The 24,608-nt window shown below is 34.8% G+C and overlaps 1 protein-coding gene across 1 annotated transcript in view; it reads left to right on the top strand.

The window, feature by feature from the left end:
- The window catches only part of Cdh18 (cadherin 18), a 242,554-nt gene that overhangs the window by 141,677 nt on the left and 76,269 nt on the right, over positions 1-24,608 (top strand). The window contains exon 4 of the mRNA XM_032898746.1: positions 15,630-15,817. Coding sequence (XP_032754637.1) covers positions 15,630-15,817 — 188 coding nt within the window. The remainder of the gene's footprint in view (positions 1-15,629; positions 15,818-24,608) is intronic.

Below are 24,608 nucleotides of genomic sequence, written 5' to 3'. Positions count from 1 at the left end.
ATTCAATCAGAATGGCTTGATAAACAGTGAGAATCGATGGAAAATGGTGATCTCCAGCACCAAGCGCTTACCCCGTGAATTCAAATGATCACAGAGGAAATGAAAACTTATTGCAAGAAAATTGTGATCTGCTAGAAAGTGAAGAAGGCACAGTGCTGATAAGCAGAAATTCTTAAGGATTTGGTGAAGCAGCCAGTCATATTCACTATCCCTTTAAGCAGAGGCCTGGAAATGAGCAGAACATGATACTCTCGGGGAAGTTGAGGGGGAAGCTGGAAAGGAAAGCATCACAACTAGCTGAGCTCATTTCCTGAGATTTAAAAGCATATATCTAATTTATAATCTAAAAATTCAAAATAAGGAAACGAGTCTTCATGAGGAAATGAAAATAGATCATACAAAGACCCTACATGGTGACTACAGAAATACTGAGTGGTGAAGAGCCCCTTTGCTCTCACAGAGGTCTTAGAGTCAGCTTTAAAACTCACAATGCTCTGTAATCTAGCTCCAAACACCTGATGTCCTGTGCCTCCGGAGGCCTCGTGCACTCACGGCCATGTATACTCACACAATAATACAGGCACATTAAGACGAAATGAAAAGAAACGACATTAGGTAAGCAATGAAAGATATTCTGAATAACAGATTGACAGTGCAGAAGATCAATCTTTTATTTAAAACAAAACCAATAACAAAACTACACATTCTTGGATTTAGTAATGATAGCAACGGAGATGTCCAGTTTCGGTGTTTAAAAGGATAGACTGACTCACTTGTTTATGGCTGACACAGATGTGACACTAGATGGAGACCAGTACTCATTTGCATACGAAGTTTATTCCCTAGATATTCCAAGATCTGTCATGATAAACTAAACCTGCTGCCTGTTCTCTACAAATGAAGCAGAAGAGGCGGGATCACAGTGAACCTGTTTACAATGTACGTTCCAGAGAGTTTAGCCCCTTTGCTCAGGAATGCAGCTTAGAAAAACCGAATAACCCTTTTCATAGTATTGCCTCTCATATCAGTGAATGTGATAACTCAGCAGTCTGGCAGAGTAACATGAGGAATAATGCCACTTCCACACCACATAATATAGTATCTTTTGCAATCAGTGGATTATGGTGTTAAAGATTTATTATTAAAGAAATTCATTTTGTATGGCTATAACTGCTGCATATGAAGTTTTTCCCATTGATCTGAACCAAGTAAATTGCAAATGTTCTAAAGAACATTCATGTTTCGCAGAATAGTCAAAATACCAACACGAACAGTAATTTAGTACAAGCTAATTTTGCCCTTGTGGATGACTATGACTCAAGGCTCTTACTCAATAATGTAGTATAAATAGTAAGAAAAAAGTATTTATTAGTAAAATCAATGTATGTGACTAAGTTCCTGAAGTCTCATGATAAAATGTACACAGATAAAGAGTGTTTCTAAAATGTGCTCAAAAGTAGTTTTTGGAATATATTTCTTTGTAGAACAGATTTAACATTGTTGAATTGAAAACAAGAAATTTTTAAAAAGTACACATAAACTTAAGACATAAAGCAGAGATTTGACAGAATCTACTCCCATCCTGAGAGTTTCATTAAGGGTAATTTGATGTTACTCTCTGCAGCATGCTACATAAATATCTTTTCTCTGCTAGAGAGAGCGATATAAAATAAATAGTATTGCTGTGTTATGTAAAGAAGTAGCTGACTGTGGTGCCAAAGGACTGTAATTACCACACTTGGAAGATGGAAAGAGAAGTTAGTTTCACCTCTTTGTTCTCTTGCTCTTCCCCTCTTCCCCTTTGACCCTTCTCTCCACATTCCTCTCCCCACTTCCCTCCACATGCTCATGGCAGGCCTTTACTCCTCTACTGTTCTACTCTTCCCCTCCCATTAAACCTCTCTGTGTGGAAAAAAAAAAAGAAGAAGTTAGTTTCAGGAATTCATTATCAACTACTTAGAAAACTAAAATCCAGTCCTATAGTATAAGACTCTGCCTAAAAGAAATTAAAATATGAAAGATATGAAGGGAGGAGGAGGAAGAAAAAGAAAGATGGAAGAAAGAATGAAAAAGAAAAGAAAAAGAAAAGAAAGAAAAGAAATAAAGAAAATGAATAAATACTAGCTTGTTCCCTTATCCCCGACTGCATTTGCCAGTAGTGTCCATGAGCATCATGGTCACTCTTGTTCGAAAAGAACTCATCTCACTAGCTCCTTATGAATACTTGTCATATTAGCAAAACAGATTTTTATGTTTTTATTTGAAAATACAATTGTATCACTTCTTCCCATTCATTCCTCTGATCCCTTCTCACTGTCTTCCACCGAAAGCTTCACTTCCACTCTCGAATATAGAGCATCTTTCTCTTATAATGTTCGTTACATACACACATGCGCACATACACATGCACACATATCAATATATATTCAAAAGTGTATATATGTAAATATATATCTCCATGCATACACATATAATATACATATATGCACATACAAACATATAATTATAAATTTATGTATGTGTATATGTATAAATTTATATATACTGCAGCAATTTCAAAGAAAGCCTGTTTGTTACACAGCTTTCTGTACTCTGGCTTTTACAATCATTCTGCTACATCTTTTGTGATGTTTCCTGAGTCATAGATGTAAAATCTGTGATGTATATGCACCCAGTAGGTCTGGGCCATTGGGTTCATTCATAACTGCATTGTTTCCAATTATTTCTTCTGTGATAGATTCTGTTTTCTGTAAAGAGAGTTTTCAATTATCTATGGGTATAAATATAATATTAAGAATGTAATAGAATTTTGTATGATATAGCAAAGTGTTGTGAATGAATGTTTTTCTAAGATTCATGACTGTTCTATTACCAAGAAGCTGACTAGGTCCCAGAACAAGTATAATTCGAATGGCCTTAAGTTCAATTAGATAGCTTAATTGGTTGCCACTGATGTGCGAGTGCTACTTTTTATACCTACATGTTACCAAGATGGTTCACTGTCCTAGTTTATAGTTGAGTACGGATGTAATTGCTTCCTTCACATGACAGGCTGCATAGTATTTCATGGAACCATGAAAATTAAACTGGAAGTAAGAAGCTATCCTGTCAGATCCAGTTTGAGTCGTCTGAATCATGTGAGCTCAGTGTGTGCTGTCTTCAGGAGCACTGTCATACCCTCAAAAGAAAAAGAACACATGGACATCTTAATAGACACACAATAATCCCTCATCCAAGCCGGGGTGTGTGATAGGGTGTTTGCAGAGGGGGAACTAGAAGGGGGGTAACATTTGAAATATAAACAAACAAAATAACCAATTAAAAAAATAACTCGATACACTTTCATGATAAAAATTCTTGAGAAAGTAGGACCAGAGGAGACAGAAAAACAGTCTATGAGAAACTCACATCCCACAGTGTCCTGGAGCAATCCCACTGAAATCTGGAGTGACCCAGAGCTGCCCATTTTCCCTACCCACTTCAGGACAACACTAAAGTCCTAGCTGTAACAATAAGGTAGGACAAGAAAATTAATGGATACAAATAAGAGAATAATTTAAGTTATTTCTAGTTACAGATGATACCATATTATACATAAACAATCCTAAAAATTACATCAGTGAACTTTTGTAAACAATTGAAAGTCTTTAGCCAAATGGCAAGTAGAAAATCAATTTACAAATAATCAGCCTTTCTGAATCAACAAGAAACACCCAACGAAGAGTATCATGGACACACTCCTATCTACAATCGCATTAAAGACATTAAACTATCTTGGAATAAACTTGAACCGAAGTGGCAAAAGACTTCTGCAATGAAAACTACAAATATCTAAAGAAATAACATCACACAAACAGTTTATCACTAAAATTGAAAAAACTAATATTCATATCAAAACAACAACAAAAAAGATCCTGTATAAACTAATCAATCTTGAGAATTCTAAAGGGATTGCTATTCCAGATTTCAACATGAGAATTTTCAAATCAAGTTATAATTAAATATCTAACAGATTATGGAATATTATAAAACGAAGGTTATAAATATAGGAAAAGTATGTGACTAGCTTTATTAAGATATATAACTTAATGTGTAATTCAGGAACAAAATTAATAATACTCACAAAAATTAAATAAAAAATAATGATAAAATACCTAAATGTATGCAGATCATGTTTTTTATTTTGACTGTACAACAGTACACATGTCATAGAAGAAATTAGATACAGGTTAGTTCTTTTTGGAAATTTGAGAAGGGATTTTACCTCCCCCTGCATCTTGAAGTGGTACATGACTGGGCAACCATCACTTCTAGGACTTTCTTGGTGAAAAATACAATACTTGTGCATTTTCCTGATTTTTCTTGTATGTAAAGTGATTTTTAGATTCTGTTTGGATAATTAAATACATACCACACACACATACACACACAAGAACATGCACATGCACACATGTACATGCACACAAGCATGTATACATACATATTAGAGTTTGACCCACAATTCTTGAGTACATTATTTTTTCAATTTATTTTTAATTTATTTTTACACTCCAGATTTTATTCCCCTCCAGGTCCACACTACGACTGTTCCACATCCCATACCTCCTTCCCACCCCACTCCAGTCTCCACAAGGATGTGCCCACTAAACCTCTAATCATCCTGGGACCTCCATTCTCTTGAGGGTTAGGTGCATCCCAGACCCAAGAGTCCTCTGCTGTATATGTGTTGGGGGACTCATCTCAGCTGGTGTATGCTGCCTGGTTTGTTATCCAGAGTCTGAGAGATCTTGGGGGTCCAGGTTAATTGAGACTGCTGGTTCTCGTACAGGGTCACCTTCCTCCTCAGTTTCCTCCAGCTTTTTCCTAATTCAATCAGAGGGGTCAGTAGCTTCTGTTCAATAGTTGGGTAAATATATCTGCATCTGATTATTTCAGCTGCTTGTTTGGCCTTGAATTCCTGATCTTTACAACACTTTTAACACGAACGGGTGTTAAATTTTGTCAAATGCTTTCTCAGTATCTTAATGAGATGATCATGTGGATTTTTCTTTGAGTCGGTTTACATGGTGGATTACATTGATGGTTATTGAACTATCTCTGAATTCCTGAATTGAAGCCCACTTGATCATTATGGATGGTCTTTTTAATGTGTTCCTGGATTTGGTTTGCAAGAATTTTATTGATTATTTATGTGTTGATATTTAAAAAGGAAACTGTTCTGAAGGTCTCTTTCTTGTTGGGTCTTTGTGTGGTTTAGGTGTAAGTGTAATTGTGGCTTCACAGAAGGAATTTGGTAGTATTCCGTCTGTTTCTATTTTGTGTAATAGTTTGGACAGTATGTGGATTAGGTCTTCTTGAAGGTCTGATGGAATTCTACACTAAACCCATCTGTTCCTGGGCTCATTTTCTCTTCTATTAGATTGAGTGTATCTGGTTGTATGTTGAGGTCCTTGATCCACTGGGACTTGAGCTTTGTGCATGGTGACAAATCTGGTTCTATTTTCATTTTTCTACACACAGACAGCTAGTTAGACCAGCACCATTTATTGAAGATGCTTTCTTTTTTCTATTTTATATTTTTGGCTTTGTCAAAGATTGAGTGTGCATAAGTGTGTGGTTTTATCTCTGGCTAATTTCTGGTAAATCAAGAGTAATGTTCTAATTTACTTGCTTGTAGAATAATGAATTTTGTTGTTGTTTAATCTTTACTAAATTAGCTAAAGCCATTTCAATTTTGTTTTCATGGAGCAAATTTGTAATTTAATTTATAGAACAAGGTTTCTCTGCTCTGGACATATGATTGTTCAAGAAAATTAAAAACACCAAAATGCTTATGAATTTCAAAGTGATTTTTTTCTTAACAGGGTGTTTTCATAGTTAGCATAGAGTTATTACTGGTCACTTACTTTCACAGGTGTTTAGTTCAATGAGATTAAACTTGTATTCTTTCTATTGGAAAGGTGAGCTTCTTATTCTTCTTTTTGACAGACATTTCTGAGTTTTATAACATTCAAGACCTAAGTATCTAATACACTTGCTTCTCACTGTAGACACCCTGGGTAACTGCAACCAGCAGCAGCAGCATCTATGAAAAGGAAACACATAAAGTTCCTATAATCTCGAATAGAATTAGGATAAAAATTGGAATTGGTTTTATAGGATTTATTCTCACAAGTGGTTGTCAGCAAAGTTAACATGAAACTTAATTAGCTTTAAAAGTACTACTGTAGATTTGAAAGAGAAAAATATAGGACTTAATCATGAGAGCACCTTGGAAATAAATTTAAGTAATTGCAGATGAAGGCTTCCTTTTTTTTCTTATTTTCAACACTATGAATTATCTTTTATTTGGAATCCATACTTGTCCTTATAAATCCATTTGTAAAATTGATTTCTGTAAGTGAAATTTATGATCTTCAACTAAGGTCATGAGAGTATTCCAAGACATAAGTAAAGAAACAAGATAAACACACAAATAGCTTTGGAGCACACAACACAATAATCCTAGGTTAATACCACACTGTAAAATATTCCAGACATATGTGTGTTATTTAATTTTTGTGACTCTGTCTTATACAAAATTAATTATAGTGAAATGAAATTTTAAGAAAAATAATTATAATACAGAAATGCCAAAATTTACATGTATGACACAGAATTATGAAAAGTTATGCTTAAATCTTTTTATATTAATGGAAATTTTTAAAATTCTGCATCGATGCATTTATAATTCTTAATTCCAAAGCAGATAATAATGTAAGCAATGCAGACCATTATCAAAACTTTGAAATTCATTTAGTTAGATTCCCTTTGAACATTTCTATAAAGTAGAACTTCAAGTACTTGGGGTATTTGTCAAGGAGTCGTGTATCTGGACCATATGGTAGACATACTTATTTTTAGCTTTCTCAGAATTCTGCACACTGATGTCTAGGGTGTCTGTACTGGTCTGCAATGTCACATAAAGAGAATACGAGATGTGTTTCCTTCAGTGTCTCCAGCATTTGCCATTTGTTGCTTGGTTGATCTTTGCAAAGATCTGACTAGTGTAAAGTGAAATATCAACATTGATTTTATTTGCATTATCCTAATTGCTAGGGTGATTAGTTTTTCCAGATATTTCTTAGCCACTTTTTCTTCCTTTGAGGACTTTTTGTTTTCATTTAAGGAAGGAAAAGTAGTCTTCCACAGGGATAAACACCACAACTGGTTTTCCAATACCAAAAGCTCCTTCTAAAAAAGAGAGATATTAGCAATGTTATTCATACCAAGCCAGGTATATTTAGTAATATTTGCATATTGTAAATATTTGCATATTTAGTAATATATGTTTCTGGATATACACATATATTTATGTAAAAAATAAAGGCAAAATTGACTATAAGTTTGAAAGTAAGGAAGTGAGAGTATGTGGAAAGATTTAGAGGGAAGAAAGGGATAAAGGAAATGGTATAATTATAATACATTTCAAATAGATGATCTAAAAATAAATTTCTCACATTTCCCATGTATACTTCCTTTTAAATTATATACCTCTTCATTATTCCTTTTATGTAATGTGTTATTTGTTTGGAGCCTTTGCAGTCTGAGATTTGTGTTAGAATTTTACTGATTGGATTGCCCAATTGATCGATAGATTGACAGAGCTGAATCTATAGTCAGCGTGAGTTCTTCATATAGTCTACGTATTCAGCCTTCCTTAATGGATCATTAGCAAATGCTTTCTTCAGTTCTGTAGAGTGAAGAAATACAGTGGTTTTTATTGTTGCTATTATTATTATTTTTATTTGCAGTCCAGTAGTTAACAACCTCCCTGTCTATCCTCCCACAGTTCCTTACCCCTTTCCTCCTCCCTCTGTCTCCAACATAATGTCCCCACCCTTACAAAAACCTATACCTCTCCAGTCCCTCACCCCACCCCACCATAACATACCCCATCCTATGCCAAGCCTCCCCACTGCATAGTGCATCAAGTCTTCAGGGGTTAGGCACCTCTTCATTCACTGAGGCTAGACCAGGCAGTCCTCTGCTGTGTATGTGTGTGGGGCCTCATAGCAGCTAGTGTATGCTGCTTGGTTGGTGGCTTAGTGTTTGAGAGATCTTGGAAATTCAGGTTTGTTGAGACTTCTGGTCTTCCTATGGGGTCGCCCTCCTCTTCAGCTTCTTCCAGCCTTTCCCTAACTCAACCATAGGGGCTTCTGACTTCACTCCATTGGCTGGATGTAAATATCTTCTTCTGTCTCAGTTAGGTGTTTATTGGGCCTCGCAGAAGACAGCCATGCTAGACTCCAGTTTGTAAGCATACCATAGCGTCAATAATAGTGTCAGACCATGGAGCCTCCCCTCATGATGGATCCCACGTTGGGAGGGTCACTGGACCACCTTTATCTCAGTCTCTTCTCCATTTTTGTCCCTGCAAGTCATTTTTATTATTGCATAGGAACTTTAAACTTTACCTAATATCATTTGTGAATTCTCACTTCTTTTCTGAGCTGCTGGCATCTTTTTCAGAAAGTCTCTCCCTGTGTAGGCTTCTTCAAGTGGGTTCCATATGTCAGCCGCTCACTCTCTGAGTTCAGGGTATGTTAAGGGTTTTTATTTACTTGGAATTGAGAAGTTATTTTTTTACAGAGTGAGAAATGAGGATCTATTTTTACTCCTCCACATATGGATACATGGTTTGTTCAGCACTGTTTATTGAAGATTAATCCAACATGTAATTTTTGTCAACTGCATCAAAGCTTAGGTAGCTGTATTGGGTTGTATTCTGATCATCTGTTGCGTTCATTCCAATACAAGAATATATTTGTTCTGCTGTTATTGTCTGTCTGGTATTGTAGATCTTAATTAACTTGAAAGTGTAATGACACTTTCAGCATCATTTGTGTTGTGCAGGACTGCCTTCTCTTTTGTACATCCATATTGATTTTAGTTTTTCTGTTTCTATGAAGAATGATATTGTAAATATGAAAGGGATGGAGTTACATAAATAGCCTGCTTTTAGTAAGGGGGCATTTCTACAATATTTGTTCTCCCTATCCATGAGGAGGTATTTTCATCTACTAGAGTCATACTCCTTTCCTGTATTTAACGTCTGGAAGCATTTGTGGTAGATGCCATGCATATATAGGCTACTTTTACTCCAAGGTACGTTTAAGAGTGGTGTATTGGAGGTCTTTTTTAAACTTTTTTTTGAATTGTTCATTGTAGTGTACAAGATTTCTATGCTATAGTATAAAGCATAGCTGGAATTGTTAATCCACTATAAGAATTTTCCAGAGAGCCACCAAATTCAGACAATATTGCTGATGCCAAGAATTGCAAGATGACAGAAGCTTCATATAGCTGTCTCCTCAGAGACTCTGCTAGAGTATGACAAATACAGAGGTGGATACTCACAGTCAACCATTGAACTGAGAACAAAGTCCCCAATGGAGGATTTAGAGAAAGGTTTGAAGGAGATGAAGGGGTTTGAAACCTCATAAGAACAATAATACCAACAAACAGCTCCCAGAAACTAAACCACAAGCATCCAAAGAGTACACATGGACAGACTCATGGCTCCAGCTGCATATGTAGCAGAGGATGGTCTTGTTTGGCATCAATAGGAGGAGAACCCCTTTGTCCTGCCAAGGTTCAGTACCTGAGTATAGGGGAATGTCAGTGCAGGGAAACAGGAAGTGATGGGTGGTAGAATACCCTCAATGAAGCAGGGGGAGGTGGTTTATGGATGTGAAACCGGGAAATGGGATAACATTTGAAATATAAAGAAAAGAATATCCAATAAAAAAGAATTTGCTGGTGAAATCATTAGATTATTTATATATAAGAACCTTGGATCCACCCAATTAAGGCACTTGAACTTCCTCCTTTCTTTAATATTTTCTACTGTCTGATTGTTTTGTGTGTTTACAATATTTAATTAGACTGAATAAATTGGATACCTTTATCTCCTTCCTGATATTAATATTATTTTTCATTTAATATGATACTAGATATGATTATATTTAATGAGATCTTTGCTTTTTTTATTTATTGTTTTGAAAATCCTTACAAGATTTTTGATTTTGTCACAGGCAGTTTTTTGATCTACTGATCTGAGTCCTTGTGTCCACTTTGGTGAATTATTAAAGCTATGAACTGTTATAAAATAACCTCTTCTATTTCTGAATGGAACCAATTTTATTGTGGTGAATACTCCTTGGTGTATTCATAAAAACGTGATTGCAAGCAATTTTGTGGAAAAAATGTGTCTTTTTTTTCATCAACTGCATTGATCTATGATTTTTTTCTTTTCTTTGTGTCTTTATTTAGTTTTGTGCCAAGATAATGCTAACTTCCTAAATGGTGTTTAGTGATGATTCTTCCCTTTCAACTAAATAGAATAATATGAGAAATAGTATTTTTAGTTCTTCTGTAAAGGTCTTCCAGATATGAGCAATGAACCCATTGGTGATTCTGGGTTTGGACATTTTATCTGACACAAACAATTTAAATAGTAATTCAAAGCCATAAGTTGTTCTCCATGTATTCGTAGTTGTTAAAGTGGTGGTATTAATAGTGCTAGTACATATGAAATCCTCTATGACTTACTTTTTCTTCGTGTAGTTAAAGGTTTGAGAAATTTTATTCTTTTCTTCTTGAGGTCAAAATACTGTTTGAAAGATTCCTTGAAGTATTGCTTTCTTCATTTCACTAAGATATGTTCTGACTTTTTGTTTTATTTTATGTGTTTGCATTATGTGTATTTGACATTAGGAATACACGTTGCTCTTCTTACCATTTATTTAGCATGCTTAAACTTATAAATAAATTAATTAGTGAAAAGTAAAAGGAACAGGTACAAAGTGTTTTACACACAGTCTTTATTACTTTAGTTCTTGTAGTTAGTGATTTCTGGTTACTATTTTCTCCCGTTTCTTTCTGTATCCTTTGCAATGCTAATGTCTCACTATCCTTACTTGTGAATAGTTCCCTAGATTCATTAACCTTTTTATTTTATGTGTGGCCCTTTTAATTTTACCCATGCCATGTGTCTGACCGTTGATTGGAATTATCCTTTGATTCCATATGGTTTACCAGTAGGTACACACAGGTGAAGCCAATGATTCCCTTTTTTGACTCTAACTCTAGGAAATAGTTTCTGTTTTATGCCTAGATATACATAAGCTCTTCATGCATCTGTTTCTGATTGTTGATAGACAATTCTCATTTAAACCCTTACCTGTATTAGAATCTGCTAGCAGTCTGTGACTGACTGAAGTGGCTGTGTACATCCCTGGAGGTATTTTCAAATTTATTTTCTGTATCCTATGATACCCACATTTTTCAATCCTGTCTTTCATAATATTCACTGTATCTAGCTGGGGACAGTACACTGTCTTGTTTAAGGCTGAAAACTTAACTTATACATTCTTAGCCCAAAACACACTTAACTGCCAGCTATTTTCAGCCACCACATTTCACTACTAAGAGCGGTTTCTCTGACTAAATCCAAGAATAGCAATTGCCAATGGGTGTATTTATATATTTAGAATGTTGTCAGACAATAGGTCAAATTGAGTAAACAATAGAATTAAGCTCTACCTTCTAAGAGTTTTCCCTGTTATGGGCTATTGAATGGATGTACAGTACTTAATGTAGATACTATCCTTTGTAGCCTAAGACTTTTGGAAAAGTCAGTAATTCAGGCATATGCCAGTTCACAATGGACTCATATGCCTGGTTGATATTCTCATAGTGGGATTCAGGTCAGTGATATAATTGATGCCTTTTATTCACCCTTAAAATGCACAATATTATTTGGTTACACAAAACTGGACAGTTACCTGCTTAACTCAAATTTCTTTCTCTATATGACTCTACCAATATGTTGTGACTTAACCTGTAGTGTACCACTGTCCATATTCTGGTGGGAAACCAATAGAAATTCCAAGAATCTAAGCTGTTTGGGCAGCATCTATGGCTTCCTTTTCTCAAAAGTCATAAGAAGGCACCCCACACTCGGCAAGATACTTTTAGTTCATTAACTAATGGCTTCTAGATGAAGCTTTTTGTCAGCCATGCAGAGTATCTTCCTTTGCAGCCATTCTATTGTTAGTTAGTTACAAGGCATTAATTTCCATTTTCAGAGCATCTTCATAACTCTCTTCTCTACTTCTTTGCCTATCTTTTTTTTTTTTATTAACTTGAGTATTTCTTATTTACATTTCAAGTGTTATTCCTTTCCGGTTTCGGCAAACATCCCCTAATCCCTCACCCTCCCTTCCTTATGGTTGTTCCTCCCATCCTCCCCCCATTGCCGCCCTCCCCCAACAATCACATTCACTGGGGTTCAGTCTTAGCAGGACCCAGGGCTTCCCCTTCCACTGGTGCTCTTACTAGGATATTCATTGCTACCCTACGAGGTCAAGAGTCCAGGGTCAGTCCATGTATAGTCTTTAGGTAGTGGCTTAGTCCCTGGAAGCTCTGGTTGCTTGGCATTGTTGTACATATGGGGTCTCAAGCCCCTTCAAGCTCTTCCAGTTCATTCTCTGATTCCTTCAACTTGGGGTCCCGTTCTCAGTTCAGTGGTTTGCTGCTGGCATTCGCCTCTGTATTTGCTGTATTCTGGCTGTGTCTCTCAGGATCGATCTACATCCGGCTCCTGTCGGCCTGCACTTCTTTGCTTCATCCATCTTGTCTAATTGCATGGCTGTATATGTATGGGCCACATGTGGGGCAGGCTCTGAATGGGTGTTCCTTCTATGTCTGTTTTAATCTTTGCCTCTCTATTCCCTGCCAAGTGTATTCTTGTTCCCCTTTTAAAGAAGGAGTGAAGAATTCACATTTTGATCATCCGTCTTGAGTTTCATTTGTTCTTTGCCTATCTTATAGCAGCATCCTCTCCTTGTCTAACTTTACCAAACCCGGACATCCCTTATCACTTCTACCTGAGCATTGTCTACATTTCAACATTGTCTCTTCCTTAAGTTAGCACCTTCATAGCCATTTCTAGATATTTGGTCTCTACAGGACATGATGATTTTAATTTATAAGGGAAAATTTGTGGTATCCATTTTTCTGTCTTTTGTACCAAAGTAAGTATAAAGTTCTAGTTTGAAATCTTTATTTATATATTATCTGCTTATTATCATTGCTATAATATATGGTAAATGCTATACTTAATTACATTTAAATTCAAGAGTCCTAGTATTTATACTGTTCCTTTGAACAGTGTAATAAAATAATTGTAATAACTAATTAAAGTACTATCCATTTAAAATGTATTAATAAGTAATTAAAGGAACACTACTTCAATATTTTGTATTATAAAAATTCAGTTTATTTTTGTTTTCAAGTCCTGAATTATGATATATTTAATATGAGTTATTTTTGTAAATAAGAATAACACATTCAACACTGAAGTCTTTACACAAAAACGGCATATCAACTTGTGTGTAGATTTTCTTTCTTTTTTTTTTTTTTAACTTGAATATTTCTTATATACATTTGAGTATTATTCCCTTTCCCGGTTTCGGGCAAACATCCCCCCCCCTCCCCTTCCTTATGGGTGTTCCCTCCGACCCTCCCCCATTGCCGCCCTCCCGAAAACAGTCTAGTTCACTGGGGTTCAGTATTAGCAGGACCCAGGGCTTCCCCTTCCACTGGTGCTCTTACTAGGATATTCATTGCTACCTATGAGGTCAGAGTCCAGGGTCAGTCCATGTATAGTCTTTAGGTAGTGGCTTAGTCCCTGGAAGCTCTGGTGGCTTGGCATTGTTGTACATATAGGGTCTCGAGCCCCTTCAAGCTCTTCCAGTTCTTTCTCTGATTCCTTCAACGGGGGTCCTATTCTCAGTTCAGAGGTTTGCTGCTGACATTCGCCTCTGTATTTGCTGTATTCTGGCTGTGTCTCTCAGGAGCGATCTACACTTCTGCACTTCTTTGCTTCATCCATCTTGTCTAATTGGGTGGCTGTATATATATGGGCCACATGTGGGGCAGGCTCTGAATGGATGTTCCTTCAGTCTCTGTTTTAATCTTTGCCTCTCTCTTCCCTGCCAAGGGTATTCTTGTTCCCCTTTTATAGAAGGAGTGAAGCATTCACATTTTGATCATCCGTCTTGAGTTTCATTTGTTCTAGATATCTAGGGTAATTCAGGCATTTGGGCTAATAGCCACTTATCAATGAGTGCATACCATGTATGTCTTTCTGTGATTGGGTTAGCTCACTCAGGATGATATTTTCCAGTTCCAACCATTTGCCTACAAATTTCATAAACTCGTTGTTTTTGATAGCTGAGTAATATTCCATTGTGTAGATATACCACATTTTCTGTATCCATTCCTCTGTTGAAGGGCATCTGGGTTCTTTCCAGCTTCTGGCTATTATAAATAAGGCTGCGATGAACATAGTGGAGCACGTGTCTTTTTTATATGTTGGGGCATCTTTTGGGTATATGCCCAAGAGAGGGATAGCTGGATCCTCAGGCAGTTTAATGTCCAATTTTCTGAGGAACCTCCAGACTGATTTCCAGAATGGTTGTACCAGTCTGCAATCCACCAACAATGGAGGAGTGTTCCTCTTTCTCCACATCCTCGCCAGCATTTGCTGTCACCTGAGTTTTTGATCTTAGCCATTCTCACTGGTGTGAGGTGAAATCTCAGGGTTGTTTTGATTTGCATTTCCTGATGACTAAAGATGTTGAACATTTTTTAGGTGTTTCTCAGCCATTCGGCATTCCTCAGCTGTGAATTCTTTGTTTAGCTCTGAACCCATTTTTTAATAGGGTTATTTGTCTCCCTGCGGTCTAACTTTTTGAGTTCTTTGTATATTTTGGATATAAGGCCTCTATCTGTTGTAGGATTGGTAAAGATCTTTTCCCAATCTGTTGGTTGCCGTTTTGTCCTAACCACAGTGTCCTTTGCCTTACAGAAGCTTTGCAGTTTTATGAGATCCCATTTGTCGATTCTTGATCTTAGAGTGTAGATTTTCATCCTTCAGCTGGTCCACTGGCTTCATATACTTTTGAAAACATAATTTTTCGTATGACCATAATGCAGAGCTAACAAACTCTTTACAAATATAATGGAAATATTTGATAAATATCTAAATATATTCATTATTTTTATGGTATTTCTTACATATTTCAGTACATAAATTATTCACGAAATGCTATATATTTTCTGGTATGGCTTTTATGCTTTTCCTAGTCAAATTTCAAGCATGGAGACACGCACACACACACACACACACACATTATTACATATTTGAAATTCACATTAATGTGAAGAAAAATATTAAGCTAGGATTAATTATGCTTGACTGATTCAATTTTATTCACTATAAATGAAATTTTATATTATTTTCCTTTTGCTTAAGTAAAAGTAATCATGTGTTGATAAAGATGATATATAGATAAGATAATATGTAGATCTTTTATCAAAGGGTCTTAACTAGTCTATTATTTTAAACATTCTATCATATTTACATATATTGAAACATTTACGCCAACCTAAAATATAATTACAGATATCTCATTCTGTATTATGTTTATTTGATAATATAGATAAGATACTTATTATTTCTTGTGAGATATTTATGCTATGAACATTATTGTATGTAACTAATATGAAATATTTTCCAGAACACTATCAACTGTACGTTCCTGAATCTGCTCAAGTTGGTTCAGCTGTTGGAAAAATCAAGGCAAATGATGCAGACACGGGCTCAAATGCAGATATGACCTACTCCATCACTAATGGAGACGGGATTGGAGTATTCTCTATATCCACTGACAAGGACACCAGAGAAGGAATACTTTCCTTAAAGAAGGTAAACAAACAAAAAAGTTATGCTGATTCACATCAGTCATCAATATTTCCAGGAAACAATTTAGCATATACATGCTTTTGGTCATTAAAAGAAAATGATTATATATATATATATATATTCTTCTATTCACGTAAAAAAGACTCTATAGAACACCTTCTTTCCCTCATTTTATGCTTTAAAATTAATGATTGACTCCCTATGGTTTCACATTCTCCCTCAATACTGGGGTGTGCAAACACTGACTGCTTGGGCAGATAAAACTGTATGTGCTAGGCTATAAACATAGCCTAAGATGGGACCCCAGGCCAGGTGAGAAATGAGGCAGGCTGAGGCCAAGGAGACAGGGGTTCTCACACTCCCAGGTGCCCAGTGGCAGGTGGGAACCTCTTGGAGTCAGGAAGGACTGTGGAAAGCAGCTGGAACACTGGATTAGCTCAGGGGTGTGTGTCCCTTTCTGGGAGCTCATTGGCCTTTTGCTGGAGACTTAGGCAGCAAGGCTCTATATGATGAAGGTTTCTCCTCACAGTAGTTTGTGATGAGATAGAGAATCCTTGCTTGTCCAAACTGTTTACTTAGTGTTCATCATGGAAAATGGGTGCATACAACTTACTGAGGGTGAACTAGAGATTAAATACCCTTTGCAAAAAGGATACTCTGGGAAGGGAAGCCCATTGACTCAGTCCTCATGGTCAGCCTATCTAGATATCTCATTGACTTGGAGAACACTATGTTATATGATTAGTGATTACAATCCTCATGTTGAGTGCTGTGATCACTTCCTCCAGGACAGAAACTGGGTAGGGAGCAGACAAAATGCCTTCAGGCCTCAGATATGAGAATACTGTGTTTCTAAATCCATTCAGGCATATTGGTTTTTGTCTGGTGACAAGGTTCCAATTGTCCCACTATTCTCATGTATGGCATGATCTCCCCTTTCCATGCAGATAATCCATGATCATGGGCAGCTTCCAATCCCCTATCACAAAACTTGAACCTTTATTTCACCATACTCTTTCTTACTAGAGTCATACCCTTTTCTCCAAATTTTCCTGTAAATTTGCCAATGCTTTTTGGTGTTTTTACTCTGAGATGGAATCACTTTTTAATTTTACTTTTTGTGTTTGAATTTTGAAGTGCTCTGTCAGGATTTTACATTACTTGAATATTATTAACACGATGAGATACTATAATTCTAATGAGGGAGTATGAAAGCTGTTAATTCTTACAGTAGGAACTAAGCTCAGTAGAAAATAAATGGAAGATATAATTCAAGAGAATCATTGGTGTAAGAGATGCATTGGAGGGATTACCTTGAAAGAAATGAGTTGATGGTAGAAAAAAATATTTTGTGATTGTGTGCATATGCCTGAGGCAAACAAAGGACCAGAGGGAATAACTAATATTTACGGATACATTTACAGCAACATAGTTATAGGATACTGATATTGAGGTCATCCTGAGCGTTATTAACTTTATAAAATTTAACATACATTAGTGTCTTAGTGAAGGTTTTTGGTGTGAAGAGACACCATGACAAAGCAACTCTTATAAAGAACATTTAATTGGGCCTGACTAATAGTTTCAGAGAATTATTCCCAATTATCATCATGGTGAGAAACATGAGTAGAGAGTTATACACCTTGATCCACAGGCATACAGGGGAGAATGTGTTCCACACTGCAAAGCTTGAACATATATAAGATCTCAAGCCTGCATCCATAATGATACTCTTTCTCCAACACTGCCACACCTACTCCAACAAAGCCACACTTCCTACTAGTGTCACCTCCCATGGATCAAACACTAAGTCCAAAGGAGCCATGCTATTCAATCCAACACACTAGTATTTTTAGAACTAAAGCTCATAGTAAGTAGTGCTTTTTAACAATAAAGAACAAGTCCCTTTATATCATTGAGGATAATGAAGAACTCATACCACCTACATGGCCATAGTTAGCTTATATTCCAAAATAACCTAGTTAATGATCACATGTTTGATTGACTACATACAATGGATTTGTAAAAACAATTTTTAACTGGATAAATATTAGTGACAATTTATAGAAAATCACTTTGATAATTATTTCTAGTTGCCTTTGACCTGGGCTTGAATTCTTAGGTTTATTTTCATCAGAGTTGAATTAATGTTAGCACTTCCAATATTTTTATATCTTCAAATTACCACTAATTTCTCAGTCAATCCATTGTTGTGTATACTATAAGTAATTGCAATTTTAAAATGAACTCTGTTCTCTGTTATGTTTTAAACTTTGTCAGATACTGGTTCAGGTGGTAAGGTACAGATAAAACAATCCTTGAAAACCTGTTTCTTATTTAATCTCTAAGGCAGCTCACCTTAGTCAGCAAAGCAGAAAAGCTAATCTCCTCAGAGATCAAAATCAGTGCTGCTCTATAAATCAGTAGCAGGCACACAGGCTCATCCAGGCCCATATCATCGCCTCATCAGGAAATTGCCAAGTTGAATTCTGTGACGCATGGCATGGAACATTGTAAATACCCTTTGATAAGTTTCACTCATAGTTTAATGGAGCCTGACTAGGTGGAACGGTGAGAAAGATAAGGAAGAATTGTAAGTTTCATTCATTTCTCTGACAGAAACACCTGAAGCTTAAGGAGAGATTCTGTCTAGTAGGCTTTCAGAACCTCTTATTGGGGTCACTTTATGAGATGATCCCTGTGGAGATATTGTTCTAGTTACTATCATTCTTAGTTGATTTATTTATGTTATGTGTATAAGCATTTTGCCTAAATGTGTTTGTGTGTACCGCTTGTATGTCTAGTCCCTATGGCGGTCAGAAAAGAGGAAATAAGATCCCGGGGAAATAAAATTATGTATGGTTATGGAGTACCATGTGAATTCTGGGCAGCAAGTCTAGGTCCTTTGCAGGAACAACTGCTCTGAATAACTGAGTTATTTCTGCAGAAGCTGCCATTCTAACTTCAAGTTTCCAACTTTAGTTCTTATTGTAATTCTTTTATCAACTATTTTTTCCCACAGGTATCTATCTTGATCTTTCTTATTTCATTATTTATTAACTCAAGGTATAACATATTTTATTTATTTTTAAAAGTAACACATGGCATTTTATTCAATTTTTCCCATAAATAAAAGATAACTTCAATTCAGTCTTTCTTTACAAAAGACAGACAGCCAACATTTTGTTTTAAATGCACCTCAATCTAGCGTGACTACTCCTTTCTACGGAAGCTTCACCACAATTAACCTTGATTAATTTGACTTTTCTATCATCTGGGTCATAGTAGGTTATTGTATATTGGTTTTTCTGTGTTACATATACTAGCTTCAGAAATATAAAGTCATGCAATATATTTTGATTATATTCCTTTCTCAATACTTAATATCTTCTTCCTAGGTCTTCCTTACTTCCTCATCCCCCAACTTTATATTCTTTATAATTTTCAAACGATAAGCAAAACAAACAAAAACAATGAATGGTACCAAATCAAGTCAAAGCAAATCACACAAAAATAAGGAGCACAATTTGTGGTATTCAATTACTTCTGAACATAAGGCCTGCCGTTGACTGTGGTTAATACAGTTACTGTCACTCCATTGGCGAACAGTTCACTCCATAGGTATCAACTTCATATAGATTCTTAATTAGTATTGATATTTTCTGTCCACTACTCATTGCATGTTCTTACATTATGCCTGACTTAGCCATTAAGTTTTCAGCATGCTGTCTCTGAATCCATGAGTGTGTATATATACAAGTAGGTACTATAAAGGCACCATTTCCTAGGAGTCCTTCCCCTCCTCTGGCTTTTACATTCTTCCCAGATCCTCTATTACAAAGATTCCCAGAGCCTTCAAGAAGGGTATGATCAAGACATCTAAGAAGGACTGATACTTGATATTTCTCTTTTACTGTATATTGTACAGTTGGAAACCCCTGTGTTAATTTTCATCTACCACAATGAGAGGCTTCTCTAATAGGGAGTAATTATTTCTCTGAAATAAGGGTATAGCAATATGAGAAAGGAAATAATTTTACTACTATATTCCCTTTAAAAGAAGGATAAAGTAGGTTTGTTTTTGTTTGTTTTTGGCCAGATAAACAGTGCTTGATAGGAGTCCATCTAATGGAATGATCCTCAAAACTATTCTTTTTCAAAGTAGTTGTTAAGCCCATAGCATGTATGTCAATTTCTCACTAGTATATCTTACACATATAATGCTGCTCTAAGTCATATGTCATGTACTAGTTGATATTGATAAACACTTCTCTTCTATTGTAATAAAATTTCAGCACCATGGATGCTTGTTAGTAGAAATGAAAATACTAGTTGGAAACCAGCTTGATTTCTCTGTGTTCATTTGTCTTAATGATATCTTCAGCAATAGTACATTACTATCAGGTTGTAGAGGGTAATTGATATCATTGGTGATAGCTTGTGACATTTAGGAGAGTCTATGGGCTGATGCCATTGGTGAAAAACTCAATATTGAATTTTTTAAAACAAACACATTTTAAATACTTATTTTTATTTTATGTATCTGATATAGTACATGCATATAAGAACTGTGTGTAATACTTGTAAAGACACTACAGTCAATTTTAGATAATTATATATTTTGTAATTTCATTGTATTAGTATCATGCCAAATAGCATACATTTATTCTTTTAAAAACTGTTTTTGAGATTCTCATGGCTATTGTTTTGCTTTGAGTGAAAGATTAAGGAATATGCTGTTCTTAATTACTTTTCTATGGATTGAAATGTTTGTTGAACCACAAAGAAAAACAAATAAGAAAAAGAGATCTTTGAATGTGTATATAAACACAAGTATAATGATGATTTCCACATCATCATTCTAATAACTCTTCATTATGAACAATTGCTTGCTATTATATTTTTGAAAATTGAACTAAATATTGTTTGATCCTTAGATGGTTCTAATATTTGGGAATTTAGTTTACTTTACTAGAAGCAATGTAGAGAAGAGTCCAAGTTTCAATTTCTTAACTGGATTGCTGCATTTCTATTGTATTTAAAAGAGGAGAGGTATTGGTCAAACTCTATTGTTGATGGCATGACTATGATCTTGGAATAATAAATAATTCAGAACCATTTATTATTGTCTTAAATACGTAATAATTTATACTATGATGTATTACAGTACTGGAAACTAGTGATTTGGTAAGACATTGTGATTAGTTGAGTTACATCGATTCATGGATAATGACAAATGTTGATTTTTTTTAACCTATGGCCTATAGAGAAACATAATATATTTATACACTTAGTATATATGTATATATGTATAGGCATAAAAATGTACATGTATGTATGTGTATATGCATATGTGTACATATAGTATATATGTATATGTACAAGTATTCATATACATAAATAAAACGTGTCTAATCACCTATACAATGATTATTTGAGATTAAATGAATTTTCATTTGTTTTTGTGTCTGAGTGACAAAAGTAAAACATGACATTCTAATACTATTGATATTGGAATTATATGCAAATGAATGGCTACAATTTTGTTAAGTGAAATCTGTAAAAGAGACCTTATACAAGAATCCTCAACCCCATAGAAGGTCCACCACCCTGTGAAAAACTAAAAACGGACTATAAAGCATACCAACCAAGGAAGTGCAGTCAGAGAGGCATCAGCTAAATTAATCTTATTTTTCCTTATATTCACATACAATTATTTAAAGTGCAAGCTTTGAAGAAAAATATAAGCAATGATGGTATTAAGATATTGTTGACTACTTTAGATTGCTTGTTTTCCAGAATTAAAATAAAATTTTGATGTACAGAATTGGGAACTCGACAGAATTGTTATCAACTCCCTGTGAAATACAAATCCAAATGAAGGTATAACACATAAATTACATAAAGGAAAACCTTTCCTATTGCCTAGAAGACCAGGACCTATAATCCTTCCACTTGTACTCGGTGAAAATTTGGCCAATATGTCTTGGCTAGATAATACTTTCAGCATCCATATAGTCTTCAAGGTAATATAGCTTGAGAGGAAAAACCCACAAGGGTGTTTGAAGGGACAGTGGAAGAAATTAATGAGAAACTATTAAAATGTTCTACATATGTACAGCTGGATAAACCAAGTCTGATGTGATAGATGACAACTATCTACGGTAATATGAAATGGATTTATATTAAGGAGCAAAAGTGCTGTATATATGTGAGAAAGAGCAATGATATGGAAAGGCAATTACTAAGAGTAATGAGATAAAATTAAGAAAGTAAAATCTTCGATGAAAATTATACCGAACTCATTGATAATAAGGTATTAAATTAGAGTATTGAGCTTTATCTAAAAAGAAGTATGAGAACTCCAATTGCCCAAGGAAAGTAAAATTGTCCTGGGTAAGTATTTTTTGCAGAAAATAAGAAGATAAAGAAATTTGTCTAAATATTGTTAGTTTCATAGCTGTTTAATTAATTAAAGATGTTACAAAATTACTTAGACATTTTACAGTCATAAATAAGAGCTAATTGACTCATTTTATATTTAATAACAAATAGTTGAAAAGATGATGAATTAGGTACTTTATTACTGAGGACAATGTATGCACAGAAAGTCTAATTATTTATATTCATTCACCTGTGTTATTCCAAGCTATTTACTCATCTATGAGGTTTCTAACAATATTACCTCATCATTAAGGGGCAAGTACACAGTCTAAATTAAAAACACATTCAACTCATTTGTTGCTGCTTCCACTGACATTTCTCAATTTTTATGACTTCTTATCCTCATTGGTGAGAGAAGAACAATTGAGCAATTAATGTTGAGTCAAGATTAAGTGAATCTATTTATGTTAAACACTTAGGGTACAGGTTAGCTATTGAAAATTCATAATCAGAAATAATATGAAATTTGCATGCTTCAATGAAGTAACATGTTAAATGTAAGCTTATTTGAGAGGGATAGGGTATTCATTATTTTCTATGCACTAAGAATTATTTCAGATAAAAGAAATATGAATATGAGTGAGAGAATTTTTTTGATCAGAAACCTGTATAGATATGTTTTCAAAACATGGGTGTATTGTAATAACATTCACTTGTAAAATTGTTTTGATCTCAGTTTACCTTAGGAAGACTACCGTTTCAAAAGTTGAAGAATGTCATGGAAATTTGCTGGAAAATTATTTAAAATATATTTGGAGCATTATCAGCTATATTTTCATAAAACTAACTATGAGAAAATGCTTCATATGTCATAATTTTACCTTTCATGTGAAAAAGAATATATATATATATATTCGTATGTATATCTATATACACATATATATGTACTATGCATTTTCATATGTATATCTATATATACATATATATGTATTATGCAACCCTGAGAACAAGAGTGATTTTGTCTTCAAACAATATGTAAGACAAGGCACAACCCCAAGTTTGTCTTCTGAATTCTGTTTTTGTGTGACCTCAAATTCCTTCCTGTACTCACACATAGATACACATAGTGACATACACAATGATATAAAACAGAGGTATGCTCTGCTTAGAAATGTATTCCTTTGGGCCAACGACTGGTAGAATGAAACAATTGTCCTCTCAGAACACTGAAGAGAACTGCAGTCAGGGTCAGGTGAGAGTCAAGAATGATAAGGGTGTTCCCTCTAAAATGTACAAATAATGTCCTCCTAGTACCGAAAAATGGGTAGAGAGAAAAAATACTCAATTGTTTTAATGACAACAGTTAAAAGTAAAAGAACTAGAGTGAAAGGCAGCAAGGCAATTGTGTTGTCTATATGAAGAGTCAATATAAAGGGGGGTGGAGTAAATAAAGTTAATATTTCATAAAGGAAGCAAGGGGAAATGATCTATTTTACTTCTACCACCGTATGAAAAAAATACTTGTGGGTGAAAAGTGCCCATTGAGCATATTATGTAAAGCTGGATACTAGAAGCCAACAAAGCAAATGTTTGATCATGTTTCCAAATATCAGAAGACTTTATCCTACTGAGCCAGAGAGATTTGAAACATAGTAGTGTAGGTTATATAAGTGGTAATGGAAGCAAAAGGGTAAATAGGAGATATCATACCCATCGTGATAAACTCAAAATTAAAATTAGGAGTGGAAAGAATGTTATATCCTAAAACCACCAATTAAATATGTGCACGTAACATATTCAAAACATCCATGTAATTTTGGGACACAAAATGAAACACTAAAAGACAGTTCACTAAGTGTTATCCTAAATACATCTCAGAATATTTGACTTGCAAATTTATTAAGGCTAGTAATAATAATAATTATTATTATTATAAACATCTAGCATTGGAAGATTAGAAAAGATTAATTAACAACCAAAGGTTAGAAAGCAAATTTTAGTAACATGAAAACTTATAAAGAAAAAATTTATAAATTAAATTTCTTATTAAGAAAGATGGAAGATATAAAAGGCACTAAGAGCTAAAAAGTATGAAAAAAATCTACCAATATTTCTCCTTTACACATGAACTTCATATAAAAACATTTCATGAGAAATTACTTTTAAAAAAGAAATAGTAAAGTCATAAGTACTGAGTATGATGTGCATAATTGAGAAACACATGAATAACTGTCTCCCTAATCCATTCCAATTAATTCTATCTCATCTGAAAGCATAAATAAATCCAGTTCTGTGTGACCACCAGATGAATTACATAAAATGATGGATAGTTATCCCTACATGTTTAAATTAATCCAATCAATGTCCACTTTTTTTTAGGAGTGCTATATCCAAATAGGACTCACTTGGT

This window comes from Rattus rattus, chromosome 3 (genome assembly GCF_011064425.1).
Source record: "Rattus rattus isolate New Zealand chromosome 3, Rrattus_CSIRO_v1, whole genome shotgun sequence".
In the NCBI taxonomy this organism is placed as follows: domain Eukaryota; kingdom Metazoa; phylum Chordata; class Mammalia; order Rodentia; family Muridae; genus Rattus; species Rattus rattus.
The sequence above is the reverse complement of the archived record's forward strand: the minus strand, read 5'-3'. Positions and strand labels throughout refer to the sequence as shown.